The sequence below is a fragment of the Lipotes vexillifer genome, unplaced genomic scaffold, assembly GCF_000442215.2.
Source record: "Lipotes vexillifer unplaced genomic scaffold, Lipotes_vexillifer_v1.1 scaffold822, whole genome shotgun sequence".
Lineage (NCBI taxonomy): Eukaryota > Metazoa > Chordata > Mammalia > Artiodactyla > Lipotidae > Lipotes > Lipotes vexillifer.
The window spans coordinates 2557394-2585285 of NW_006770496.1; the positions used below are offsets into that span (position 1 = coordinate 2557394).

The window sequence follows — 27892 nt, forward strand, 5'->3', positions numbered from 1 at the left end:
CAGTTGACACAAGAAATTATGGGCAGAAGTCTGACTGAGCATCAGCAAGGATACTAACTTTTCCAGAGACAGCTCTAAGGATGAGGAACACTTCCCAAGTCTTCCGGATGTGGTCAAAACAGAATGTGCTAATGCCTGCGAAGCGAGGGGAGGCCCGAGTACCGCTGGGGAGGCAAGGCGGAGCGAATGGCCTGGCCTGGCGGGCTCGACACGCCCGACTGACTCCGAGGCGACACAGAACTCGGAACCGGCCTCCCTGGGCCGCCAGAGGCAGTCGGCGGCGGGACCTGGAGAGCAGCGCGCGGGGGCGAGCCGCCCCTGACGCACTTCCGCCTTTCGTTTTCCGGTTTAAAGGAGACCCGGACCTTCTTCACAACAACAACAAAACAGGCGCGCTCGCGGCCGGCGCCCCTATTCTAGTCCCCGCCCTCCTGCCACCTGTCGCCGTCTCGGCCGCGCCCGGCCTTGCGCTCCAGCTGCCCTGCCGGAGAGGTCAGGCGCAGAGCCCTTCGGCCAACTTCTCTCGCTGCCGCCGCGCCGCCTCGCGAGATCCAGGGCCGGGCCGTGGGCGCCGCCGAGCAGGAGGAAGGGAGCGGCCGCCGCGGAGGACGCTCGGCCGTACTGTGTGATCGGTGGCCGTGCCCGGGGGAGGAGGGCGGCGGTGGCGGGCCCCGCAGCCATCTCTCAGGTAGCCCTGCCTGTCGCGGCTGGCCGCCCTGAGCGGCCCGTCCCCTTCTCCAGCCCGCGTGGCGGGGCCGTCGCGTCGGGGCCTTGTTGCGTTTCAGCTTAGGGGTCGCAGCGGGGCGGGGCGGTGGCTCGGGCTGTCGCGCCCTCACCCCTCTCTACCTTCTCACCGCTTTCTCTCTCCCCTTGGCCTCCCTCTGCAGTCCGGAGCCCGGCGGAACCCGAACCTGGCGGGGAAAACTGCACCCCCGGCCGGGCCCCCAGACCCCGCCGCCGCCGCCGCCTCCGCCACTGGCCATCATCCTCGGCACCGGCAATGGCCTTTGTATCGCCCGATGCACTTGTGACTGACTTGGACAAGGAATATTAAGAACCCATTCGCTTCCGTCCCCATTGCAGCCGCGCCGGCAGTAACCACTCCGGCTCATTTGGGCTTAACTGCTGCTCCTCTTGACTCTGTTCGACCTTGGTGGCACCATGGACCAAAATGGGATGGAGATTCCTGTGACCCTCATCATTAAAGCACCGAATCAGAAATACAGTGACCAGACTATTAGCTGCTTCTTGAACTGGACCGTGGGGAAACTAAAAACGCATCTGTCTAACGTGTACCCTAGCAAACCAGTAAGTGTCTAAAACCCGGGCGCAGCTGCTCTGGCCAGCAGATTTTCGTGTCATATACTCCCTTACTCCCTGCTTATCCCCACCCCTCTTGAGTCAAATAGGTCTCTTTGACTGCAAAGTATTTTGACTGCGAAGTATTTTGCGTTCCGAGGTTATGCGACTCTCTTGAGTGTCTGAACCATCATTTATATTTTCCTGATGAGGTCCAGTTAATTAGTAAGTTTAATTAGTAAGTGAAATATCAAGGCACATGAGAATTGGCAGGCATACAACAGGACCGTTTTCCTTGGACTCAAAGTCATCAACCTAAAATGGGAATGACAGGTGCATCCTTTAAAAAAAAGATAAGCACTGCAATCCATATTCAAGCTTTTATTGCTTATTAGACTAAAATTCCTTTTTACTTTCAACATCTGGCCCAGAAATTTGCTCATTGCTGAAGAGCGAATTTTGAAATAAGTATGTGACCCCTATGAAAGTTATACTTTACACACTAGTATATATGTTTCAAGAAGCAAAGAGTTACACGTTTTAGCTTTCTTCTGCCCCTTCCTCTCTCATTTTCCTCCTGTAGAGGACACAGAAATTTTCTTCATTTAGAGGAGAACAGTCTTTCCACACCCCCACCATTTGGTGCATCATTTTATTCCGTTCATATAGCTATTTGTAAATCACTGCAGCAGTGTTTTTCATTCTGAATCACATCTGGATATTGCAAAGATACTAAATAAAATAGACAGTATGGCTCTATCTGTCCCCAAAGTTAGATTTGAAAGTTATCAACACAGTTGATAACTAAGTCTCGGAATAATTTAGAAAAGTATAATGTTGTGTAGTGTGTATGAAATTTAGGCTTTCATGTTCTCCATTGTGTAAAAATTTCATTCCTGAATAAGTAGTTTTCAGTGATTACTAAACCTTTTTTTTTTAATTAATGAAGAAGCTTGGGTTTTTAGGGTGGGAAATATTTTTGGCATCTGGCAAATTTAAGCCAGCAACAAGGATGTGTTGGAAGGCAACTGTGCTTTCTAGGTTTTACTTAACACTTGTTTTGTGCAAATAAGTAAGGAAGGCACTTGATCTATATTAAGGCAACTGTGCTTTCTAGGTTTTACTTAACACTTGTTTTATGCAAATAAGTAAGGAAGGCATTTGATCTATATTAAGATGTTAATGAATTAGGACTGTTTCACTGTTACAGTATTAAGTTTAGTTAGGCATTTAGGCTTCTAGAATAGCTATAGAAATAGGGTGGTTATTGCAAAAACAGGTGGTTTAGAAAAACAACTCTTAGTTGGCATTAGCTATGTTTGTCAGTACTTTTGATTACAAATATTTTTAGTAGGAGAAATAAAACCCCTGAAGTATTTAAGTACTTGGAACAAAATAGTTGGAACTCTCATTCAAATCTTTTCTTGAAAGGTAAGATTTACACAGGGGTAACAATTTCTCTTTAAAAATTTCTGCTTTACGAAAGACTTCCTATTGCATATGACTCGTTTTACACATTTTTAAAGTAGAAAATAGCTTTTCAGGATAGGCAGAATTAAAGGTTTAGACTTCCATAGTAGTGTTCATAACATAGCCATTCCTAAGTACATTATTGAGCATATATCTAAGTACTTAGTTATATGTTCAAGTGTATACTTATATGAGGATCTTTTACATTATATGATTAAACCAAAAGGGACTTGGTTTGCACTGTGATAGAACAAGAGTTATCACTTTTCTGAAACTTTTTCTTTTTTAAAAAGTAAGAGAGGAGTGTGAACCCTATTTGTCTTACCTGCTCCTGGGATAAGCCTGTTTTTGGCAGGAGTTCTGCCATCTTAGCACTTATCTCAGTGGAGTGCTATCCGTGCCCATGTGGATCAGTCAGCTGCTGGAGGGCAGATCAGTTGCAAACTTCTCTACACCCCGCCCTCCTAAGCTGCTTGCTTCTAGTACACACTGGAGGCACTTTTGGAAGGCATACCAAATAATATGCAGCCTATTAATTACCTAACCTTGTGGCAAACCTTTTTTCCTCTTCCAGCAAGTTTTCTCCAAGTGAATTGTAATATCTGAAGTTTATTTCTAGGTTAATGAGGGTGGGGATGGTGTACATGTGTTTCTTTTCTTTGCTTTTTTTAAAAATAAATTTATTTATTTATTTATTTATTTATTTAATTTTTGGCTGCATTGGGTCTTCATTGCTGTGTGAGGGCTTTCTCTAGTTGCGGCGAGCGGGGGCTACTGTTTGTTGCGGTGCGCAGGCTTCTTATTGCGGTGCCTTCTCTTGTTGCGGAGTACTGGCTCTAGGCGCACAGGCTTCAGTAGTTGTGGCTCGCAGGCTCTAGGGTGCGGGCTCAGTAGTTGTGGCGCACGGGCTTAGTTGCCCCGTGGCATGTGGGATCTTCCCAGGCTAGGGATCAAACCCATGTCCCCTGCATTGGCAGGCTGGTTCTTAACCACTGTGCCACCAGTGAAGCGCACATGTGTTTATTTTCATAGAACTTCACTGAAAACTTTGTAAGGTTATTCACACACTCACATTCTAACTTTTTTATCACTTAGAGCTGATTTGAAGTATCACAGTTGTTTAACAGACCAACTGTTTACTGATACTCCAAAGCCATAGGAATTGGAGTCCTTAAAGTTTACTTGTAAAGTTGTTATTTAGAACGGAGAAATTTAACAGTATAAGCAGTATTATATTGTTGATTTAATATAAAGGAAGCTTAGATTCTTATGACCACCCACAATGGCTACTTAACATTGATTTTGTTTTTAAGTGTCTCAAGTGCTGTGTGGTGTTTAACAGATCATTTCTTATGCCTGATTCCTTGCGCATAAGAAAGGTGGAGGTGGGTGGACTTGGAAGCAGAGAAGGGTTTAGTGGCTGGTAGAAGCAAGTGTTCCCCAGTGTGAGTAGAACAGTTCATAGACACTGCTCTTGTTGCATCTGGTGGGTCAGGAGAGGTAGAGAGCCTTGGTCCCTGTGGACAGTGGCTTCTAGGAAAATAAATGAGAGCTGCTGGAGGGAGAAGAATGGAGATTTGAAGTTGTTCTTTTAGGATCTCTACAAATAGGTCACATGCCTACATGCTGTTAATGGAATTCTGGCTAAACTCTGCAACAGTGTGTAAAATCTTAAGATTTTAGCTTTATGGTCAGATATTGACTTCATTTAATCACAGATAATCTCCATTCGCATGGATATTCTAAATTCAACCTCCCCTCCCCTCAATAAACCCACAACAAATATACCCCTCCTTCCAAAGCACACTTCCTTGGGCTTCATTTATTTATTTAATTAGGAATTTATTGACCTGGCATTTGAAGGTCTATGTATATACTAAGCAAAAAGGTGGTAAGAGTCCTTTGCTCTTAAAAACCTCAGGTCTAGTGGGGGATACAGACATATAAGTAAATAACTACAATATTATGTACTAGTGTTATATAAGAGGGATATACTGAGTGCTGTAGGAGCACTGGAAGGGAATGGTCCACTCTGGAGTGAGGGTAAGGGAATGTGTAGCTGTTTTAAGAAAAGATTCACAGGGACATTTTTCTTAAAGAATTGTTAAGTTTGAATCAGATAAGATCATAGTTTCTTTTTCTTTTTTTTAACTGTTCTTTCACAGCTGCTGTTGTACTGATGATTCTAAATGCTTTATATTATTATAGTACTTAGTAGTATAGTACTATGTTAAAGGATTATAGCTCCATAATGGGCTAAAAGGGGAAAGTGTTTTCTAGTTAGGAAGCAAGGCAATTGCCACATTTACACAGAAGTTTACAAAGTCATTGTTAAAAACCTCAGGTGTGAAACTGAGCTCTGGTGGAGTTTTGTTTAACTTTGAATGGTATTGATAATTGTTTTGGTACTTGGTTTAAGAACTAGGGAGTGCACCAGTTCATGTTGATAGTGTATATAATTGTGAATCATATTCTAATATGACATTTGTCATCACTTCATGACTTTAGGTTTTCAGTTCCTAAAACTGGCGTGTAGTGTGAAATAATTATTCTGAAATTTAGGTAATTACTGCTAGTGGGTGAAGATAACCTATCAAGAGGGCCACTTTTACTTGAGTAGTTTCAGACTTTGGTCTAGTTTAGACTTATTTACTAGGTATGTAAAAATCAAAATGGTTGAACTTAATGTTATCCAGTAGAATGGACTATCCTAGAGAAAACTTTATAAATAAGAAATAAAATAAAAAATAAGAACCTCTAAATCCAGTTAGGCACCTTTTTCATTATCTTGTTTCTTACTATTTGTTCTTATACACAAACAATAACTACGATGGACCTGACTCACCCTGAATTCAATTTTGAAGGCAAACCTTTCTGGGGCTTGTATCCTTTTGTATCCTTTTGCTTCCCATTTTTGTCTTGAGGTCAAAATGACTGTTGAACATGTCCCTCAGTTCTGGATAGACCTCCTCTCTCTTGGCACCTTTTCAAATAGTGCCTTTGCTCTGAGATTTGTTAGAATTAAAGAAATAGGAATAGAACCAATTGCATGGATTCTATTCTGAGAATATAACATTCTATAACCAAATTGCCTACAGTTCAGATGGAAGTCTTACTTTCATTGTCAGTGGAAGTAGCTTTTATAATATAATTTGAGGTTTATATCTGTCTTATTTTTGTAATTCTCTATTACCTTATTTAGGAAGGTCATTTTTAAAAAAATTGTAAAATATTGGCTATATTCCCTGTGTTGTACAATATACCCGTTATCACTTATTTTATACCTAATAGTTTGTACCTCTTAATCTTCTACTTGTTTATTAGCCCTCCCCCCTTCCGTCTCTTCACTAATAACCACAGTTTGTTTTCTATGTCTGTGAGTCTGCTTCTTTTTTGTTATATTCACTAGTTTGTTTTATTTTTTAGATTCCACATATAAGTGATATCATACAGTATTTATCTGTCTGACTTACTTCACTTAGCATAAGTAAGCAGGTCAGTTTTAAAATTTGCTTGCTTAACCACCTCAGAACTGTTGACTTAAAGGGGCTATAATCCACACACACAAATAATTTTTGTTTTATAAGACTCTTGTCAAAGGTTGATGGAAAGTTAAAAGTTTTGAATGAGTGCTGACTGAAATTTGTTTTGTTTAACTCCTTGCCTTTTTCTAATGTCTTTTTTGGAAAATAACAGTACTGTGAAGGTAATGTTTTGTTTAATCATGCATCAGTGCTTTTAAAAATAGGATTTTTTTAGAACTTTAAGTTTCTCTCCTTTACATAATAATTTTGTTTTTGGCTGCACTGCGCTGCTTGTGGGAACTTAGTTCCCCCACCAGGGATTGAACTCAGGTCCTCAACAGTGAGAGCATGGAGTCCTAACCATTGGACCACCAGGGAATTCCCACACATAATAGATATAGATTTGATGGTCTTAAATGCTTTTTTAAAAATGATTTTTTAAAAAAATTATTTACTTTTGACTGTGTTGGGTCTTTGTTGCTGCGCATGGGCTTTCTATAGTTGCGGCGAGCGGGGGCTACTCTTCATTGCGGTGCATGGGCTTCTCATTGCAGTGGCTTCTCTTGTTGTGGAGCACGGACTCTAGGCGCACGGGTTTCAGTAGTTGTGGCTCGCGGGCTCTAGAGCACAGGCTCAGTAGTTGTGGCGCATGGACTTAGTTGCTCCGCGACAAGTGGGATCTTCCTGGACCAGGACTCGAACCCGTGTTCCCTGCATTGGCAGGAGGATTCTCAACCACTCCACCACCAGGGAAGCCCCTAAATGCTTTTATTTAACTGTCATATTTGGTGCTGTGATTTTAAACTGCCGTTTACTAAGAGGTTGCTATGTATACCAGGCATTCTGGTAAGCACTTTATATGTTTATCATACTTATTCTTCATAGACAGCTTATGCTGTGAGTTCTGTTATCAGCTCTGTCTTATAGATAAGGAAACTGAGGCTTGGTGATTTTTTTGCCCAAAGTCATAGAACTTTAAGTAGTAGAATCGGAATTTGTACCCAGGTTGGTCTGACTTGGCAAGGCTCAGGTCTTAACCATATGATGGTTATATATAATAAGATGGAGAAAGGCATTTAGGGATTTGGCCAGCTCAGTTATATACTTGCAAATTAAAAAGAAGTAAGTGGACTGTAAAAAGGTGTGTGTGTTTAGATGGGTTGTCATCTAAAGGCTACAGATGAATGGGTAACACAGTCTTAATACCGTTCTAATGCATGTCAGCTTAGTGTGTGGTTATTTTTATTTTGATAAATTATAGGGAAGGTATGGGAACACAATATCTTAAGACTTCCAAGTACATTGCTTTGCCCTATCTTTTCACATTTCCTGCTTGTTTGTATGAACCATAGCAGTCATGTATTTTGGCATCTCTGTTGTATGTATACCTGATTTGGCCTGTCAGTAGAAACAGCTAAGCAGGGAATGTCCCTTTGGAGTTCCAGAGGAAATTGTTGTGTAAGCTCTGTAAGCTGGTTTTGTTTACTGTTGTTGCAAGGGCATAAGAGGTAGAGGCAGTTTGGGTAAGCTTTGCTTCCATTTACAGTGTTTCTGAATTTCCTGAGGCTTTAGATTGGGTGGATTTAGTGGGAATGGGAGGGAGATATGTTCAGTACAAATTCACTGGATTCATTTCCCACAGAAACGATAGTTTGTGCAGAGAACCAGATCTTTAAAGCTGTTTGACACTTACGGCTGAACTGTATATAGGAACTGAAATGTTAATAATTACCACTTTAAAAGAAATTGGGCTGTAGTTCTTTGCACTAATATGTAAGTTAACTGTTTTTACTTTTACTTTTACTGAGCTATTTGATTATGTTGAAGTTGGATATACTAAGGACATGATTTTTTTAAGCCATTCATAATTATGAAAGACCCATTTAGTCCTTCACGTAAAAAATCTAATCTTTTGATACCAACTAGGTGACTTTCCAGAAATATAAAAGTGTTGTTCACTTTGTAAATTCATCTGTTAGACTCTTGTGAATATTTTACGTGCATTAGGGATACATGGTATTTTATCTGTTTTTGCTATCTAGTTAAATAAACATTAAAAAGTCAGACACTTTAGATAAAATATATGTAAACCTTTTAGAAAGAAAACATCTTTCCCCAGTTTAGGATTTATTTTTGCATATTATACTAGCAGGTGAGCTTTCCTCACCTTGGTTTTTAGCAACCTCTGTTAAGTGGGTAGCAGAGTTTTTGGGCCAGCTGGTTAAGCAGCTGTTTATTTGGAGTGGTATAGTTTTGTCTCTGGGCTACTCAGAGTGCCAACAGGATGTTTCCAATTTGGTAATTTAGCTGCCTCTGCTCTACCATATATCATCAGGCTTCATCTAGGGTGGAGCAGGGGAGATGGTAAAGTACTGTACCTATTAAGATTTGCTGACTATTGGATGTAGGATGTGAGCCACAGGAAGAATGGTGGTGTTGTTAACAGAGGTAGTCAAGTATATTTATATGTTAATCTGTGTAGCCAGTATTTTAACAGAAGAAAATTTTCATTGACAATTTAATTAGTACTTCATTTTAGATTTTCCAATCCTGAGTCTTCTGAATTATTATATTTAAAGGATACCATGTAACATTTTTTATTGAGAGAAAAATGAACTTTTATTGTGTTAAGCTACTGAGATCTTGAGGTTCATTATAGCAGCTAGCATTACTACCCTAACTAATACAGAAATGGATTTTTCATTAAGGTAAAAAATACTGTTAGGGGCTTCCCTGGTGGCACAGTGGTTGAGAGTTTGCCTGCCGATGCAGGGGACACGGGTTTGTGCCCCGGTCCGGGAGGGTCCCACGTTCTGCGGAGCGGCTGGGCCCGTGAGCCATGGCCGCTAAGCCAGCGCATCCGGAGCCTGTGCTCCACAACGGGAGAGGCCACAACAGTGAGAGGCCCGCGTACCACAAAAAAATATAAAATAAAATACTGTTAGTAGGTCTGGATAAATAAAATTGTGTCACTTTTACAAGTTAAACTGAATTTGACTTTAGATCTCAAAATCTGTTATTTTCCTAATACTGTAGATTATAATCCAAACCACTTGAAAATTCAGTTGATTATTGTGTGGTTTGTTATCATGTCTAACCACTGGTTTTCCAGATATTTAAATTAAATTCACTGATATTTAAATTGAATTTTTTCACTAATTTTTTTAGTAGAAAAAATTTCAAATTTTCTTACTTAATTTATGCACATGAAAACTTTTTCTCTGTTTTCACCCAAAGTAAAATTAAAGAATTCTTTTTCCTTTTACTTCTGATTATCTGAAGATGTTTGAATATTCAATTTAAAGCAACAATTTTTAAAATTAAGGTATAATTCACATACTATAAAGTTTGCCCTTTAATGTGTACAACTCAGTGGTTTTTAGTAGTTCACAAATTTGTACAATCATCACCACTGTCTAATTCCAGAACATTTTTATCACCCCATACTCATTAGCAGTCACTCCCCATTCTCTGTCCCCCAGTCCTTGGTAACCAGTAATCTACTTTTTGTCTATATGTATTCACCTATTCTGAAAATTTCACATAAATCTAACTGTAATATATATGGCCTTTTATGTCTGGCTTCTTTCACTTAGCATAATATTTACAAGGTTCATTTGTGTTATAACATGTATCAGTTTGTCATTACTTTTTATGGCCCAATAATATTCCATTATATGTAAATGTCACATTTTGTTTATCCGTTCATCAAAGCATTTGAGTTGTTTCGACTTTTTGGCTATTATGAATAATGCTGCTGTGCACATTCCTTTATAGGTTTTCGTGTGGATTTGTTGTTTTCAGTTCTCTTTGGTATATACCTAGGAATGGAATTGGATGTATACTGAGTCATATGGTGGCTTTCTGAGGAACTCCCAAGCTTTTCCAGAGGCTGTTCCATTTTACATTCCCACCAGCAATGTATGAGAGTTCTACTTTCTTCATATCCTCATCCACACTTGTTTTTGCTTCATGTATTTTCGGGGAGTACCATGTAATTTTGTTATATTCTGCTTTTTTGAAAATTGATGTTCCCTTGCTGTGAAAAGATATAAGTTTACTTGAAGTTGACTACTAATTTAGAGTAAAGTTAATACTAAGATACTAACATATGATTGCTCCTTCAATAGTATAATAATATGCTAATATCAGTACCATTTGCAGAAATGAACCAAAGGAATTTAGCACCAAGTGTTTTAAACTAGTATTGTGATTCACAGACTAAATACTTCATTTCCATTCTTAATGATTACATGTAAAATAACTGACATAATGAACTTCAAATAAGTGTGTCTTCCAAATCTGTGTAAGCCCTTTTGGACTCATAACACTTCATTTAATAAATCGGCATTTAGCATCTACTCTGCAGGACACAGTGCTAGGCTCTGGGAGTAAAGGGATGAGCTAGACAGACATGGACCCTCTTTTATTCTTGGCACTCATATACCACTTAGGGAAATAAACGTGCAGATAATTACAGATTATGGCTTGTGTTATGAAGGAAACAAACCGGGTATGTGAAAGGAAATACTCTACTTTAAATTTGTAAATCAGATAAGACCTCTCTGAGGAGGTCACTTTAAAGCTAAGACCCAAAAGATGATTAAGAGCTAGCCCTGCGAGAGCTGGGAGAGACTGTTGCAGGTAGAATGTCTGAGTTGGGGAGGAACTTGGCATATTTGGGGATCTAAGTGAATGCCAGTTTGGCTAGTGAGTGAGGAGGAAAGATTATGATCAGAGGAGGTTGGAAAGAGAGAGAAACCAGATCTGCTGGGACCATCTGGTTATGGTGTGGAATTAGAATTCAATCCAGAGTGGTAGGAATCCATTAGAGAGTCAAAGGAGTGGTTCACATTTTTAAAAGATCACTCTATTTACTGACTGTAGAACACAGTGTGAAGACCAGTTAAGAAGCTATTACAGAAGTTCAGGCAAGATGGTTTTAGGTTAGGGTGATGGCAATAGAGATGGAAAGAAATGGACTGAGAGGGACTTCTGGAGATAGAGTCCATAAGATTTGCTGATGGTTAGATATGTTAGACAAGCTGAGAGAAAAATTGAGGATAATGCCCAGATTTTTGGCTTAAACAACTGGTGGCAAGTTGTTATGGAATAGGGAACAAGCAAGAGGAAAGATCTGGGGAACCAAGAATTGAGAACCACTGTAGATGTTTTGATATTGAGTTGCCTATTAAGATATCTGAAGGTGGAGATTCCCTGGTGGTCCAGTGGTTAAGACTACGTGCTTCCACTGCAGGGGGCATGGGTTTGATCCCCGGTCCAAGAACTAAGATCCCGCATGCTGCCTGGCGCAGCCAAAAAAAAAAACAAGATATTTGAAAGTGTCACATGTCTAACAAGCAGTTGGACATCTGGATCTGGGTCTGAGAGGGAGCGAGAGGCCTTGGATAGAAAAGCAAATTTGCATCTTAGCTGAAGAAGCTTCCTTAAATTTTAGAATTGGATGGAAAAGTTAGCAAAAGACACTGGAGAGGGACAGTGGCTAAAGATATGAATGAAATGTACAAATGCCTCTTAATGGGTTTTCTAAACCTTGATTGCTCTTCCAGAGGTACAAATGGTGAATGCTGTGGTCTTTTCTTCTTGCAGACCTTTTGCAGGGTGCTGTTGGTCATGCTGTTTCCTCATCCTGCTGAGGGACTTGCTTAGCCATTGCCCAGCTTTTCTGTTCAGTAGGTATAGGCTTTAAAAAACTAGGACATGGGGAAAAGGAATTATCAGCCTCTGGGCTTGTAGTAATGCTATTTCAATTGGCTATATTTTGGGTTAAATAGATTATGTGCTATTAGGTTTAAAGGTTTGATGAGTATTTGTATTTCTGAAACTGGGATTCATAGTTTTAGGACTAGGAGTTTTCAAAATCTTTAATTTTTTAAAAAATTTAATTTATTGGCCTTCCCTGGTGGCGCAGTGGTTGAGAGTCCGCCTGCCGATGCAGGGGACGCGGGTTCGTGCCCCGGTCCGGGAAGATTCCACATGCCGCAGAGCGGCTGGGCCCCTGAGTCATGGCCACTGAGCCTGCACGTCTGGAGCCTGGGCTCCGCAACGGGAAAGGCCACAACAGTGAGAGGCCTGTGTACCGCAAAAAAAAAAAAAAAAAAAAAAATTATTTTTTTATACAGCAGGTTCTTATTAGTAATCCATTATATACATATCAGTGTATACATGTCAATCCCAATCTCCCAGTTCATCACACCACCCCTGCCACTTTCCCCCCTTGGTGTCCATACATTTGTTCTCTACATCTTTGTCTCTGTTTCTGCCCTGCAAACCGGTTCATCTGTACCATTTTTCTAGGTTCCACATATATGTGTTAATATACGATATTTATTTTTCTCTTTCTGACTTACTTCACTCTGTATGACAGTCTCTAGATCCATCCATGTCTCTACAAATGACCTTATTTCGTTCCTTTTTATGGCTGAGTAATATTCCATTGTATTATGTACCACATCTTCATTATCCATTCATCTGTCGATGAGCATTTAGGTTGCTTCCATGACCTGGCTATTGTAAATAGTGCTGCAGTGAACATTGGGGTGCATGTGTCTTTTTGAATTATGGTTTTCTCTGGGTATATGCCCAGTAGTGGGATTGCTGGGTCATATGGTAATTCTAGTTTTAGTTTTTTAAGGAACCTCCATACTGTTCTCCATAGTGGCTGCATCAATTTACATTCCCACCAACAGTGCAAGAGGGTTCCCTTTTCTCCACACCCCTTCCAGCATTTGTTGTTTGTAGATTTTCTGAGGATGCCCATTCTAACTGGTATGAGGTGATACCTCATTGTAGTTTTGATTTGCATTTCTCTAATAATTAGTGATGTTGAGCAGCTATTTATGTGCTTCTTGGCCATCTGTATGGCTTCTTTGGAGAAATGTGCATTTAGGTAGGTCTTTTGCCCATTTTTTGATTGGGTTGTTTGTTTTTTTAACACTGAGCTGCATGAGCTGTTTATATATTTTGGAGATTAATCCTTTGTCCGTTGATTCATTTGCAAATATTTTCTCCCATTCTGAGGGTTGTCTTTTCATCTTGTTTGTAGTTTCCTTGGCTTTGCAAAAGCTTTTAAGTTGCATAACGTCCCATTTGTTTATTTTTGTTTTTATTTCCATTACTCTAGAGGGTGGATCAAGAAAGATCTTGCTGTGATTTATGTCAAAGAGTGTTTTTCCTATGTTATCCTCTAAGAGTTTTAGAGTGTCCTGTCTTACATTTAGGTCTCTAATCCATTTTGAGTTTATTTTTCTGTATGGTGTTAGGGAGTGTTCTAATTTCATTCTTTTACATATAGCTGTCCAGTTTTCCTAGCACCGCTTATTGAAGTGACTGTCTTTTCTCCATTGTATATCCTTGCATCTTTTGTCATAGATTAGTTGACCATAGGTGCATGGGTTTATCTCTGGGCTTTCTATCCTGTTCCATTGATCTATATTTCTTTTTGTGTGCCAGTACCATACTGTCTTGATTACTGTAGCTTTGTAGTATACTCTGAAGTCAGGGAGTCTGATTCCTCCAGCTACGTTTTTTTCCCTCAACACTGCTTTGGCTATTCAGGGTCTTTTGTGACTCCATACAAATTTTAAGACTTTTTGTTCTAGTTCTGTAAAAATGCCATTGGTAATTTGATAGGGATTGCATTGAATCTGTAGATTGCTTTGGGTAGTATAGTCATTTTCACAATATTGATTCTTCCAATCCAAGAACATGGTATATATCTCCATCTGTTTGTATCATCTTTAATTTCTTTCATCAGTGTCTTATAGTTTTCTACATATACGTCTTTTGTCTCCTTGGGTAGGTTTATTCCTAGATATTTTATTGTTTTTGTTGCAGTGGTAAATGGGAGTGTATCCTTGATTTCTCTTTCAGATTTTTCATCATTAGTGTTTAGGAATGCAAGAGATTTCTGTGCATTAATTTTGTATCCTGCAACTTTACCAAATTCATTGATCAGCTCTAGTAGTTTTCTGGTGGCATCCTTAGGATTCTCTATGTACAGTATCATGTCATCTGCAAACACTGACAGTTTTTCTTCTTTTCCAATTTGTATTCCTTTTATTTCTTTTTCTTATCTGATTGCCGTGGCTAGGACTTCCAAAACTATGTTGAATAAGTGGCAAGAGTGGACATCCTTGTCTTGTTCCTGATCTTAGAGGAAATGCTTTCAGTTTTTCACCATTGAGAATGATGTTGGCAGTGGGTTGGTCGTATATGGCCTTTATTATGTTGAGGTAGGTTCCCTCTCTGCCCACTTTCTGGAGAGTTTTTATCATAAATGGGTGTTGAATTTTGCCAAAAGCTTTTTCTGGCATCTATTGAGATGATCATATGGTTTTTCTCCTTCAATTTGTTAATATGGTGTATCACACTGATTGATTTGCGTATATTGAAGAATCCTTGCATTCCTGGGATAAATCTCACTTGATCATGGTGTATGATCTTTTTAATGTGTGTTGAATTCTGTTTGCTAGTATTTTGTTGAGGATTTTTTTTTTTTTTTTTTTTTTTTTTTTGGGGTTTGGGGCATGATCATATGGTTTTTCTCCTTCAATTTGTTAATATGGTTAATCACATTGATAGATTTGCGTATATTGAAGAATCCTTGCATTCCTGGAATAAACCCCACTTGATCATGGTGTATGATCCTTTTAATGTGCTGTTGGATTCTGTTTGCTAGTATTTTGTTGAGGAAGGATTTTTGATTCTATATTCATCAGTGATATTGGTCTGTAATTTTCTTTTTTTGTAGTATCTTTGGTTTTGGTATCAGGGTGATGGTGGCCTCGTAGAATGAGTTTAGGAGTGTTCCTTCCTTTGCAATTTTTTGGAAGAGTTTGAGAAGGATGGGTGTTAGCTCTTCTCTAAATGTTTGATAGAATTCACCTGTGAAGCCATCTGGTCCTGGGCTTTTGTTTGTTGGAAGATTTTTAATCACAGTTTCAATTTCAGTGCTTGTGATTGGTCTGTTCATATTTTCTATTTCTTCCTGATTCAGTCTTGGCAGTTTGTGCATTTCTAAGAATTTGTCCATTTCTTCCAGATTGTCCATTTTATTGGCATAGAGTTGCTTGTAGTAATCCCTCATGACATGCTTTGTATTTCTTTTTTTTTTTTTTTTTTTAAACAATTTTCAACGTATTTTTTTTTTTTAATTAATTTTATTTATTTTTGCTGTGTTGGGTCTTTGTTTCTGTGCGAGGGCTTCCTCTAGCTGTGGCAAGTGGGGGCCACTCTTCATCGCGGTGCGCGGGCCTCTCACTATCGCGGCCTCTCTTGTTGCGGAGCACAGGCTCCAGACGCGCAGGCTCAGTAGTTGGGGCTCATGGGCCTAGTTGCTCCGTGGCATGTGGGATCCTCCCAGACCAGGGCTCGAACCCGTGTCCCCTGCATTAGCAGGCAGATTCTCAACCGCTGCGCCACCAGGGAAGCCCCTCATGCTTTGTATTTCTGCAGTGTCCCTTGTAACTCTTCCTTTTTCATTTCTAATTTTATTGATTTGAGTCTTCTCCCTCTTTTTCTTGATGAGACTGTCTAAAGGTTTATCAATTTTGTTTATCTACTCAAAGAACCAGCTTCTAGTTTTATTGATCTTTGCTATTGTTTTTTTGTTTCTCTTTCATTTATTTCTGCTCTGATCTTTATGATTTCTTTCCTTCTACTAACTGTGGGTTTTGTTTGTTCTTTCTCTAGTTCCTTTAGGTGTAAGGTTAGATTGTTTATTAGAGATTTTTCTTGTTTCTTCAGGTAGGCTTGTTGCTCTAAACTTCCCTCTTACAACTGCTTTTGCCTCATCCCATAGGTTTTGGTTTGTCGTGTTTTCGTTGTCATTTGTCTCTAGGAATTTTTTGGTTTCCTCTTTGATTTCTTCACTGATTTCTTGGTTATTTAGTAACATACTATTTAGCCTCTATGTGTTTGTGTTTTTTACGTTTTTTTTCCCTGTAATTGATGTCTAATCTCATAGCGTGTGGTCGGTAAAGATGCTTGATATGATTTCAGTTTTCTTAAATTTACCGAGGCTTGATTTGTGACCCAAGATGTGATCTATCTTGGAGAATGTTCCATGTGCACTTGAGAAGAAAGTGTAATCTGTTGTGTTTTGATGGAATGTCCTATAAGTATCAATTAAATCTGTCTCGTCTGTTGTGTCATTTAAAGCTTGTGTTTTCTTAGTAATTTTCAGTTTCACTGATCTGTCCATTGGTGTTAAGTGAGGTGTTAAAGTCCCCCACTATTATTGTGTTACTGTCGATTTCCTCTTTTATAGCTGTTAGCAGTTGCCTTATGTATTGAGGTGCTCCTATGTTGAGTGCATATATATTTATAATTGTTATATCTTCTTCTTGGATTGATCCCTTGATCATTATGTAGTGTCCTTCCTTGTCTCTTGTAACATTCTTTTTTCTAAAGTTTATTTTACCTGATAGGAGTATTGCCACTCCAGCTTTCTTTTGATTTCCATTTGCATGGAATATCTTTTTCCATCCCCTCACTTTCGGTCTGTATGTGTCCCTAGATCTGAAGTCGGTCTCTTGTAGACAGCATATGTATGGGTCTTGTTTTTGTATCCATTCAGCCAGTCTATGTCTTTTGGTTGGAGCATTTAATCCATTTACATTTAAGGTAATTATCAATATGTATGTTCCTGTTACCATTTTCTTAATTGTTATGGCTTTGTTTTTGTAGGTCCTTTTCTTCTCTTGTGTTTCCCACTTAGAGAAGTTCCTTTAGCATTTGTTGTAGGGCTGGTTTGGTGGTGAATTCTCTTAGCTTTTGCTTGCCAGTAAAGCTGTTGATTTCTCTTCTGACCGAATGAGATCCTTGCCGGTAGAGTAATGTTGGTTCTTCCCTTTCATCACTTTAAATATATTGTGCCACTCCCTTCTGGCTTGTAGAGTTTCTGCTGAGAAATAAGCTGTTAACCTAATGGGAGTTCCCTTTTATGTTATTTGTCATTTTTCCCTTGTTGCTTTCAGTAATTTTTCTTTGTCTTTAATTTTTGTCAATTTGATTACTGTGTGTCTCAGCGTGTTTCTCCTTGGGTTTCTCCTGCCTGGGACTCTCTGTGCTTCCTGAATTTGGCTGGCTATTTCCATTCCCATTTTAGGGAAGTTTTCGACTATAATCTCTTCAGATATTTTATTGCGTCCTTTCTCTTTCTCTTCTCCTTCTGGGACCCCTCTAATGTGAATGTTCTTGCGTTTAATGTAGTCCCAGAGGTCTCATAGGCTTTCTTCATTTCTTTTCATTGTTTTCTCTTTATTCTGTTCCATGGCAGTGAATTCCACCATTCTGTCTTCCAGGTCACTCATCCGTTCTTCTGCCTCAGTTATTCTGCTATTGATTCCTTCGAGTGTATTTTTCATTTCAGTTATTGTATTGTTCATCTCTGTTTGTTTGTTCTTTAATTCTTCTAGGTCTTTGTTAAACATTTCTTGCAACTTCTGGGTCTTTGCCTCCATTCTTTTCCTGAGGTCCTGGATCATCTTCACTATCATTACTCTGAATTCTTTTTCTGGAAGGTTGCCTATCTCCACTTCATTTAGTTGTTTTTCTGGGGTTTTGTCTTGTTCCTTCATCTTGTTCCTTCATCATTGGTACAAAGTCCTCTGCCTTTTCATTTTGTTTATCTTTCTGTGCATGTGGTTTGCTTCCACAGGCTGCAGAATTGTAGTTCTTCTTCTTTCTGCTGTCTGTCCTGTGGTGTCTGAGGCTATCTAAGAGGCTTATGCAAGCTTCCTAATGGTGGTGGGTAGAGCTGATTTTTGCTCTGGTGGGCATAGGTCAGTAAAACTGTAATCCGCTTGTCTGCTGATGGGTGGGGCTGGGTTCCCTCCCTGTTGGTTGTTTGGCTTGAGATCCGACCCAGCCCTGGAGCCTACCTGGCTCTTTGGTGGGGCTAATGGCAGACTCTAGGAGGACTCACGCCAAGGAGTACTTCCCAGAACTTCTGCTGCCCATATCTTTGTCTTCACGGCGAGCCACAGCCACCCCCACCTCTGCAGGAGACCCTCCTACACTAGCAGGTAGGTCTGGTTCTGTCTCCTCTGGGGTCACTGCTCCTTCCCCTGGGTCCCGATGCGCACACTATTTTGTGTGTGCCCTCCAAGAGTGGAGTCTCTGTTTCCCCCAGTCCTGTTAAGTCCTGCAATCAAATCCTCCTAGCCTTCAAAGTCTGATTCTGTAGGAATTCCTACCCCCGTTGCCGGACCCCCAGGTTCGGAAGCCTGACATGGGACTCAGAACCTTCACTCCGGTGGGTGGACTTATGTGTTTTAAGTGTTCTCCAGTTTGTGAGTCACCCACCCAGCAGTCACAGGGTTTGATTTTATTGTGATTGCACCCTTCCTACCATCTCACTGTGGCTTCTCCTTTGTCTTTGGATGTGGGGTGTCTTTTTTGGTGAGTTCCCAGTGTCTTCCTGTGGATGATTGTTCAGCAGTTAGTTGTGATTCCAGTGCTCTCGTAAGAGGGAGTGAGCACACGTCCTTCTACTCTGCCATCTTGAACCAATCTCCAAAATCTTTAATTTTCGGTTTTTATCTTGATGTAAAAATTATCAATATAAATAACAGGATGATTACTTTGTAGCTGACTCTCATGAGATTTAGTACCTGCATTTTAAACTAAGTGATCATACTAAATATGTTTAATTTGTATGGTTAAGTTTTTCAAGCATGGGCTTCTGGAATCTGTGAGGTTGCTGACTGATGGTGATCTGTATTGTTTCTGTGAAAAAAAAATTGTTTTAAACTTACCTACTAAATAATTACGGGAGTAAACTAAGTTGATTGCCATTGTACTCAATTTATATATATATATATTTGTCAATAGTCCAAAATAATGAGTGTTGTAGCATATTTTTATGCCCCATGTTGTTTAAAAGTGATACTTGTGATAAAGTACATGATTAATTCCATTACCATTACAGTTTAATAGTAAAATGGAGATTACCTGTGTAGAAAGCAGGTAATATATATAGACTTCTTACATTTTGAAGCAGTAGTTGGTAATAACTTCTTTCATCTTAGCACCCAGTACATCCTTTCACTAAAAATCTGAAGGTAAGTAACTTATGTTTTGGACCTGGACTTCTTTTTACCAATGTCAAATTACTTTTCTCTCTGTTTAGAGAAGCTAAAATTAATTAAAAGCTTTCCTTTTGTTATTTATAAATGTCATTTTAAACTGATTCTTGAAAGCTCTTCAAACATGGATTAGGGCTTGCTTTTTTAGTCATTAAAACTGATAGTTATTGCAACTTTAACCAAACCTGTTTAGTAGTGTCCTAAGCATGTTCTTATACATAATGAAGATAGTCTGCTATTAGTCATACAACTTATCAGTACTTTCACATAATCTCTCATTAGATCCTCAGGAAACAGCATGATGTAAGAGAAGCAGGTATTAGAGATTAGTATCACATGCTAATTGAATGTTTACTAGGTGTTCTGCCCTGTTCTTAGAGGTTTGTGTGCATTTTCACTGTTGTGAAAATTCAACCCTGTGAAATAGGTACTATTATTGCCCTCATTTCTCAGTTAAGAAAACTGAGACACAGACGGTTGGTAGTGGGATCATGTACAAGTTTCTCAACATTTCTTCACCTATCTGCCATATTCTTCTCTAAGTCCAACTCCTTCACATGAGATTCTACCCCTTAATAGCTACTCAAGGACATTGCTCTTGAAATTCTCTATTTTTCTCTCCTGCATCCTCAGTTTTTCCTTTCTACTGGATTATTCCTGTTGGCATACAAACATGTTATTTTTCTCTTCTTAAAAAAACAAAAACATGAAACAGTAAAACAAACAAGACCCTCTTTGATTCCACTTCCCTTCTAGCTGTTGCTTTCTTTCTTTCCTGTCTTTAGTGCACAACTCCTTATAAATTATGAATATTCACTGTATCTGTACTCCTCTCCTGTTCTCTTGAATCCATTCCAGTTAAGTTTTTACCCTACTCTTCCACCAAGATTGCTTTTATGAAGATCACCAGGGAGCTCCATGTTCCAGGATATAGTGGGGGAATAGAGAAATAAGTAGAATAGTGTGAAAGAAGGACACTATGATTAATAACACAAGCCTGGAAACACTCAAATATCCATATTGTAAACTAGTATTTCTGTGTAATGGAGCATTATGCATCTGTCAAAAAGAATGGGGAAGACATATTTATACTGCTAAGGAGTAATCTCCAGGGTACAGTAAGTGAGAAAAGGTACAAAGGAGTATCTTGTACTATCTTTTATGTGAGAAAAGAAGGGAAATACAAGTGTATTTGTATTCAGGTTTGTTATGTTGTTAAAAAATGACGGAAGGGTAATTCAGAGTTATAGAGAAAGAGGGTAGGGGCTGAAGCTAAACCTCTTTGTACCTTGTTCTGTAATTTTTACTTTGTTTCCATGTGTGTTATATATAATTTTAAAAAGTTAAATAGAAAAAAATTCCTAAATGGTAACAAAACAATTTAACAATGGCAGGATGGTGACAAAACTGTAAGAAGAATTATTACAAGTAATTTCAAAACTGTATTTTGACTGCATATCCCTAATGGGATATATATAAGGACAGAAAAAAGTGACAAGAAATCTTAAACCTCATCCAATATTGTTATTATTATTTGAGATTATACATAGTAGGATAAAGCATATAAGTACTTTTGCTAATGGCATACGTTTGTTAATGTCATTAGCAAGAAAGATTTTCAGGGTGATAGAGATACAAATAAAAAACCATATACTGTTTAATTAAAATTGGAAATATGAATATATACTCAGGGTTTAAGTTTCTCTTTCTCAAAAATACATATTTTCTAGCTCTCCTCAATGAAGAATCTTAGAAATAATAGCAAGTAACAATAAGCACTCTTAGACCCCAGATTTTGTCTCTAGATGCCATTTCCCATTAAAAGGAATCAAGGCCCCTGGAACAGTGGCTGATTCCAGGCCTGGGGAAAGAAATGTGGAAGATGAACCTGGTGTGCCCGAAAGCAAGGAAGCTGTTAGAGACTACAGAGGTCATTTCAAAGTGACATAGGATCCAATCTGAAGGGACTCCTACTGGCCAAAGATGTTGCAATTTGAGGATTAACAAAAACAACCAGGTGGCAGTACATTGAAAAACATAGAATTCCACAAGCTCACAATGATACTTAAACCAAAACTTTTTGGTCACTTCTAGAGGTTGGGCACTCACTCTGAAAACTGATAAAGGGAATAAATTGAGCATTTTTGCTGTCTTTCTTGTGTAATCTAATGGTCGATGAGGTAAAGTTCTTTTAGAAGAAGCACAGCTAATACAGAAAGAATTAGAGAATTAGAAAATATTTTCTACCCCTAATGAAATAATGGATCTAGGCAGTTGGATCTAGGTTGTTAATAAGGTGAATGTTTGATGGCAGACTTTATAAGGGATGAATTTGGCTGACAACATTTGAACCCACTGATCAAACTTAACATGACTAAAAGTAAGTCACTCAATCCAGTGTGCTAATAATATGATGCAACAGGAAGTTCTCGTGTCAAACAAAAAAGAACCTGAATTTAATCAACCCTCTAGATCTAACTTCATTATACAGAGAGTACAGGACATGCTGTACAATACCAGGAGGACATAGTCACCCAAATCCAGATTGCAACATGTTTTCTTCAACAAATAGCTAGGGAAAAATTTTAAAGAAGTGGAAGCTGTTAAAAAATTGCAAGAGACATAAAAGCCCCATCCCATGTGTGAACCTTGCTTGTATTCTGATTTAGACAAACCATTCCTAAAAAGACATTTTTGAGCAAGTGGGAAAAATTGAGCTGTGCTGGATATCACATTATAAGGAATTAATATTTATTTTGTTGAATGAGGTAATATTGTGGGTAGTTGGAAAAAAAACTGTTACAGATACATTCTGTTTTTTACAGGCAAAAAGAAATATGTGGTATTTGCTTTAAAACTCTCTTCCTTGCCAAAAACAAAATGGGGGTAGGTGGGTAAATGAAACAGGAATAGCAGAATGTTGATAATTGTTGGAGCTGGATATTTGGGAATTCTTGAAGATGGTAAGGGGTTTCATTTTATTCTCTCCACTTTGTGTATGTTTGAGAAGTTTCAAAGTAAAGTAAAAAATATTCGTAAGGAAAGAACTGATAATTTTTATACAGAATGATATGACACAGAAGTATATATTAAATGTTTGGACTGGTGAAGGAATGATAGTTTATGATGGCTGTAGTATTTATCAAAGAAATTTCTTTAGGTTGCAGCTGAAGTAATAAGTATATTTTGGAAACTTACAAAGCATTACATAATTCATTTGTCCAGGGATTAAGTCAATCATTATCTACTTAGCATTTAACTTATGTTATATAATTTACTGTTTGTGCTCCACTCAATATTTATATGTATCGATTGAAGTTTCAAGACTTGTGATATGTATTTTAAAAAAAAATCCTTTGGGGCTTCCCTGGTGGCGCAGTGGTTGAGAGTCCGCCTGCCGATGCGGGGGACACGGGTTCGTGCCCCAGTCCGGGAAGATCCCACATGCCGCGGAGAGGCTGGGCCTGTGAGCCATGGCCGCTGAGCCTGCGCGTCCGGAGCCTGTGCTCCCCAATGGGAGAGGCCACAACAGTAAGAGGCCCGCGTACCGCAAAAAAATTAAAAAAAAAAAAAATCCTTTGTTGTATTTGGTTGTTAATATAAGAATTTTTGTATGTGCATTTTAGGAATGGTACACTCAAAAATACTTCCAGGGGAAGCTAAATTATGCCTAAAAGCTAAGTATCTTGCAAGGACAACTATATCTTCCCTTGATCTTTGGTACCTAAGGACCCCTGAATCACAGATATTACTCAGTATGACTCTTTCTACTATGGTTATTTTTAATGTAAGACTTTTTTTAGTAGCCATGTTGCATATGTAGTCTGTTTGAAGATTGTTATAGTTATTGCTTGGATTTGGCATGTTTAGTAATTGTTGATATAGCTAATATTTAACTGTTTTAATAGAATTCAAGGAACATTTGCCTGTTTCTCAGTTCTGAAATAGGAGGTCTTATGGGGACTCTACATAAATGCTTTTATTTTAAATACTTAATACTTGTAGTGTGAGCACTTAGATTTATTTTAAGTACAAAATAAGGCAGAGATAACCAGAACATATTTCCTATTTTGGGTTGCATATGGAGATGGCACTTGAATCTCCATGCACTTGAGTTGGTTTTCCTTTAGTCTTGTGTTTTTGAAAAATGTACGAAGGTATTCATGAGAATGGCAGGAATTAAAAAAACAAGAATAGTTACCTAAAGCTGTAACTAAATCCAAATGGCTTTGGAATTAAAACCAATAAATTGTCCTGCATGATGTTAGTAAAGAATAAAATAAATCTTATGTTTACTTTTGATTAAAAATACAAACAATGCAAAGTAACACTGGTGACCTTGGAATTTTATCCCATTGTTGACTGTTAATAGAAAGTCAGCCACCTTCTCATTTATAATCTTGAAGGTTTTTAATGACAGTCACACATGGATTGCATTATGGCTGAAAAGACAAACTTCCAATTTACCTTTTTTTCTCATTTTAAAAATGATTTGGTAATTATCTGTATTTTATTATATCTACAGTAGATATGCTACCATTTGCTGAACTTTTAATGTCTTAAGTGGAATTTGGAAAAACAAAATTCTTAAATTATGTCAGTTTTCTGCTTATTTGTGCCTAAAGGGAGTTTTACTTTACCCATTGTAAGGCATCTTATTCCCAACCTTCAGTTTGTATAATTAGAAAAAGTTGAATTCTTTTCTTTGTCCCATTTCTTAGTTGACAAAGGATCAGAGGTTGGTGTATTCTGGCAGACTGCTTCCCGATCACCTGCAGCTGAAAGACATTCTCAGAAAAGTAAGCTTTTCTACCACTACTTGATACCAGATACTCAGAGTGCTAGAGGAGATATGTTCTGAAGTTTTATTGATATCCAACCAGTTTAGTTTTTAGTTACTTAAGATCAACTCTTTTGGGTTTAGGTAACAGTTTTGTATATCCATCTGATAGCTAAATCTGAAATAGGATTATATTTTTGTGTTCAGGGATTTGTTATCTTGTGTAAGAAAGCAGTACTGAGTTATCAGTAAACTGTGCAGGAGTAGAGTGCTCAAGTAGTGGTGAAGGATTTTCATTGATAATAGTCTCCTCTCTTAAATACCCTTTTGACCAAACTACGTTTTAATACAAGTTAACTTCGGTTAGGAGTTTAATTTCAGGACAGAAAATAGAATGAAGCCCAATTGGTCCATCAGTTAGCAAACTTTGAATGCTGGTACTCAGAGTTAAATATATTTGAATATAGTTTTTTTGACAGACTGAATGCTAGTTATTTTAATGGCAGCTTTTTAGCTCCTGTTTATTTGTGGAATTTATACTTTTAGAACTTTTCAAATGTTTGAGATTCTTTTTGCTTGTGAGTGTAGCAGAATTGAATATATAGCTGTTAATGTTTTGCTTTAGATCTTTGACCTAACTCAGTGTTTTCTGGATATCCCTAATCTCTCTATCCTCTCCTGTATGTTTATTGATCACCTGTGGGAAACTTTAAAAAATCTTCACTGGTGTGTTCCTTCTGTTAGATAGTTGACATTTTAGTTTTGCCAATGTGACTTCTTGCTGTCATTTTCATTTTAATCATGTAGTTTCAGGTTGCCAAAGTGGTTTAATAACCTCTCTGTCTCCCTCGCTCTCTTTCCCTCTCAAAAATAGTGGAATTTGCAGGATATTCACCCCGCCTTTCTTTTCTTAATAGACTTTAAAAAAAATTTTTTTGTGTGTGTGGTACGCGGGCCTCTCACTGTTGCAGCCTCTCCTGTTGCGGAGCACAGGCTCCGGATGCACAGGTTCAGCGGCCATGGCTCACAGGCCTAGCCGCTCTGCGGCATGTGGGATCCTCCCGGACTGGGGCACGAGCCCGTGTCTCCTGCATCGGCAGGCGACTCTCAACCACTGCGCCACCAGGGAAGCCCCTAGACTTTGTTTTTTAGAGTAGTTTTAGGTTCACAGCAAAATTGAGCAGAGGGTATAGAGATTTCCCATATACCTCCTGCCTCCACACATACACAGCTACCCCCACTAACAACATCCACGTCAGAGTGGTATAGTAGTTTCAGTTGATGCCTACATTGACATCATTATCACCCCAAACCTATAGTTTCCATTAGGGTTCACTCTTGGTGGTGTACATTCTGTGGATTTTAACAAATGTAAAATGACATGTATCCACCATTATAGTATTGTACGGAATATTTCACTACCCCCCAAATCCTCTGTGCTTCACCTCTTCATTCTGTCGCTGTTTTTAATCCTTAAAAACCTTTTTGCTATATGCTCTTTGAAATATATATTTATTACTTTACCCAAGTATAGCTAGAGGCTGCACATGCATACATTTAAAAAGGCTTTTGCTGCCAGAAATCATTTCCAACCAGAAGACTTAAAAGAAGAATGCCTCAGGACTTCCCTGGTGGTCCATTGGTTAAGACTCTGTGCTTCCACTGCAGGGGGCATGGGTTCGATCCCTGGTCTGGGAAATAAGATCCCACATGCTTTTTTTCTTTTTTTAAAATTTTGGCTGCACCATGCTGCATGTGGGATCTTAGTTCCCCAACCAGGGATTGAACGCACGCCCCCTGCATTGGAAGGTGGAGTCTTAACCACTGGACTGCCGGGGAAGTCCCTTTTCTTTCTTTTTTAAAATTGCTGAGCCATCCTTTGTTCTTCTCTGCCCCCCTTTATTCTCTTTCCTTTCTCCATCTTATTTACTTGCTTTATGCCTAACTATAAATATACTCATGAAATTGCTAAGCTAAAATGCCAATTCTAATCATTTTTAGAATATTTTCCTTCAGTCGTAGTTGTAGATTTATGGCAATACATTTGGAATATTTACAGAGTATAGTTCAAATATATGCTTTATGTCTGTGCATAAGTGTTATAGATAAAAACAGTTTTTGACTTAAAAAAATAAAATACTGTTGCTAAAACTAAGACAAATGAGATTATAGTGAAGTTACTTGAGTTTCTTTATCGCTGTAAGGTCTCAAATAATGAAAACATTTCACTACTCAAAGTTTGTAGGCCTAAACTTCAGTGTGACTATCACAGTTCTGATATTAACATGCTAGATGTTTTTATATTGAAATAATAGATAGTGCTGATACAACTTTACAGCAGTGTTTGCTTCAAAACGCCTTGGTATACAAAATAATCATTTTTTTCATATAGCAATTCCTGAGACCATTTTTTAAGCATGGACAAAATATTGAATTCACAAGGGTCCTAATGACAGCAATTTATTACTAATAAAATGGCTGTGGTAGGAAGGAACTTAAGTTCTGAATTAAGTATTTCTGCTTAGCTACTGACATTTTTGAGCTGTGTATTTTCCAGTACTACTCTTTAAATGTAATCTTCTTTAATTTTAGCAAGATGAGTATCATATGGTTCATCTAGTATGTACTTCTCGGACTCCTCCCAGTTCTCCAAAATCCAGCACCAGTAGAGAAAGTCATGAAGCATTGACATCCAGCAGCAATTCTGTGAGTTATTTTGGGCAGAGTAAATGTTGAAGTTTTCTGATTATCCTTTTTTGCCTTTAAAAACTAAGTGGAAAACAGAACAATTCGCTCTTGTGGGTTGTGAGACTGTGTTTTGAACAGCTCAAGTTAAGCATTTAAACTTCATTTTTAGAGATCCAATACACCTGAAGCCTGTTCCCCCCATGAGTTATAATTTGCTATATGGCAGGTCAGTAATAGATCCAATCTTCAGGGGTTTAATTACTGAAATACTCAAAAAACAGAATTATGATATGGTTTATAATATAAACTCTAGGGCCAGTATTTCAGAAATATTTAAAGTATTTGATATAGTATATTTAATCAAGGTAGATTAAATTATTTAAACTTTAAGTGTGCTAAATCTTCTTGGTAGATTGCTTAGTCAAGAACTTTGTTTTTTAAAATGATTGCATTTGAGCCTATATTCCAACTGTGGGAGGAATAATTACTTAACCTACTCAGTTCTTTCAGAATTGAGTATTCATTTCTCCCTTCTTATTTTTCCATCTGCTTAAAACTGTTTTGGAAATTTTAAAAACTAGTTGAACTTTTCAACTTAGATATGGTCTACAAGTTTTAGAGACACCATCTCAAATCCTTTTATATTAAATTATTTTTGGTTTCCCGTAAAAGCTTTATGTGACACTTTTGGAGGTGAAAGAAAAGGACTGGATGAGTGGAAGCTTGCTTAAAACTTCCTGGGCAGGGAACTTTTGTACTGCTAAGTGTACTTTCCTTCTTGCCAAGAATCTAGCCAAAACTTTAAGGAGGGGATGAATGGCATGGGTGATATAGATACTGCCAGTTAACTGCTTCTTTAAGAAACTAGATCTTCTAGTTGTTGTATTTAATTAGCATAGCCTCAGTGGTATTTTCTAGTACCAGCCATGGGAGTTTAGCTTACATTAAATTGAGATATGTTTTGTCAATAAACCTAAGGGTCTTTCTATGTTTCCTACCTTGCATAAGAAGGGACAAAA

The 27892-nt window shown here is 38.4% G+C and overlaps 1 protein-coding gene across 1 annotated transcript in view; it reads left to right on the top strand.

Moving 5' to 3' along the window:
• The first annotated feature begins 351 nt into the window (after nt 1-351).
• The window catches only part of HERPUD2 (HERPUD family member 2), a 43865-nt gene continuing 16324 nt past the window's right edge, over nt 352-27892 (top strand). The window contains exons 1-4 of the mRNA XM_007446121.1: nt 352-688; nt 888-1308; nt 24127-24204; nt 26778-26891. Of these exons, the coding sequence (XP_007446183.1) occupies nt 1162-1308; nt 24127-24204; nt 26778-26891 (339 nt within the window). The 5' untranslated portion in view covers nt 352-688; nt 888-1161. The remainder of the gene's footprint in view (nt 689-887; nt 1309-24126; nt 24205-26777; nt 26892-27892) is intronic.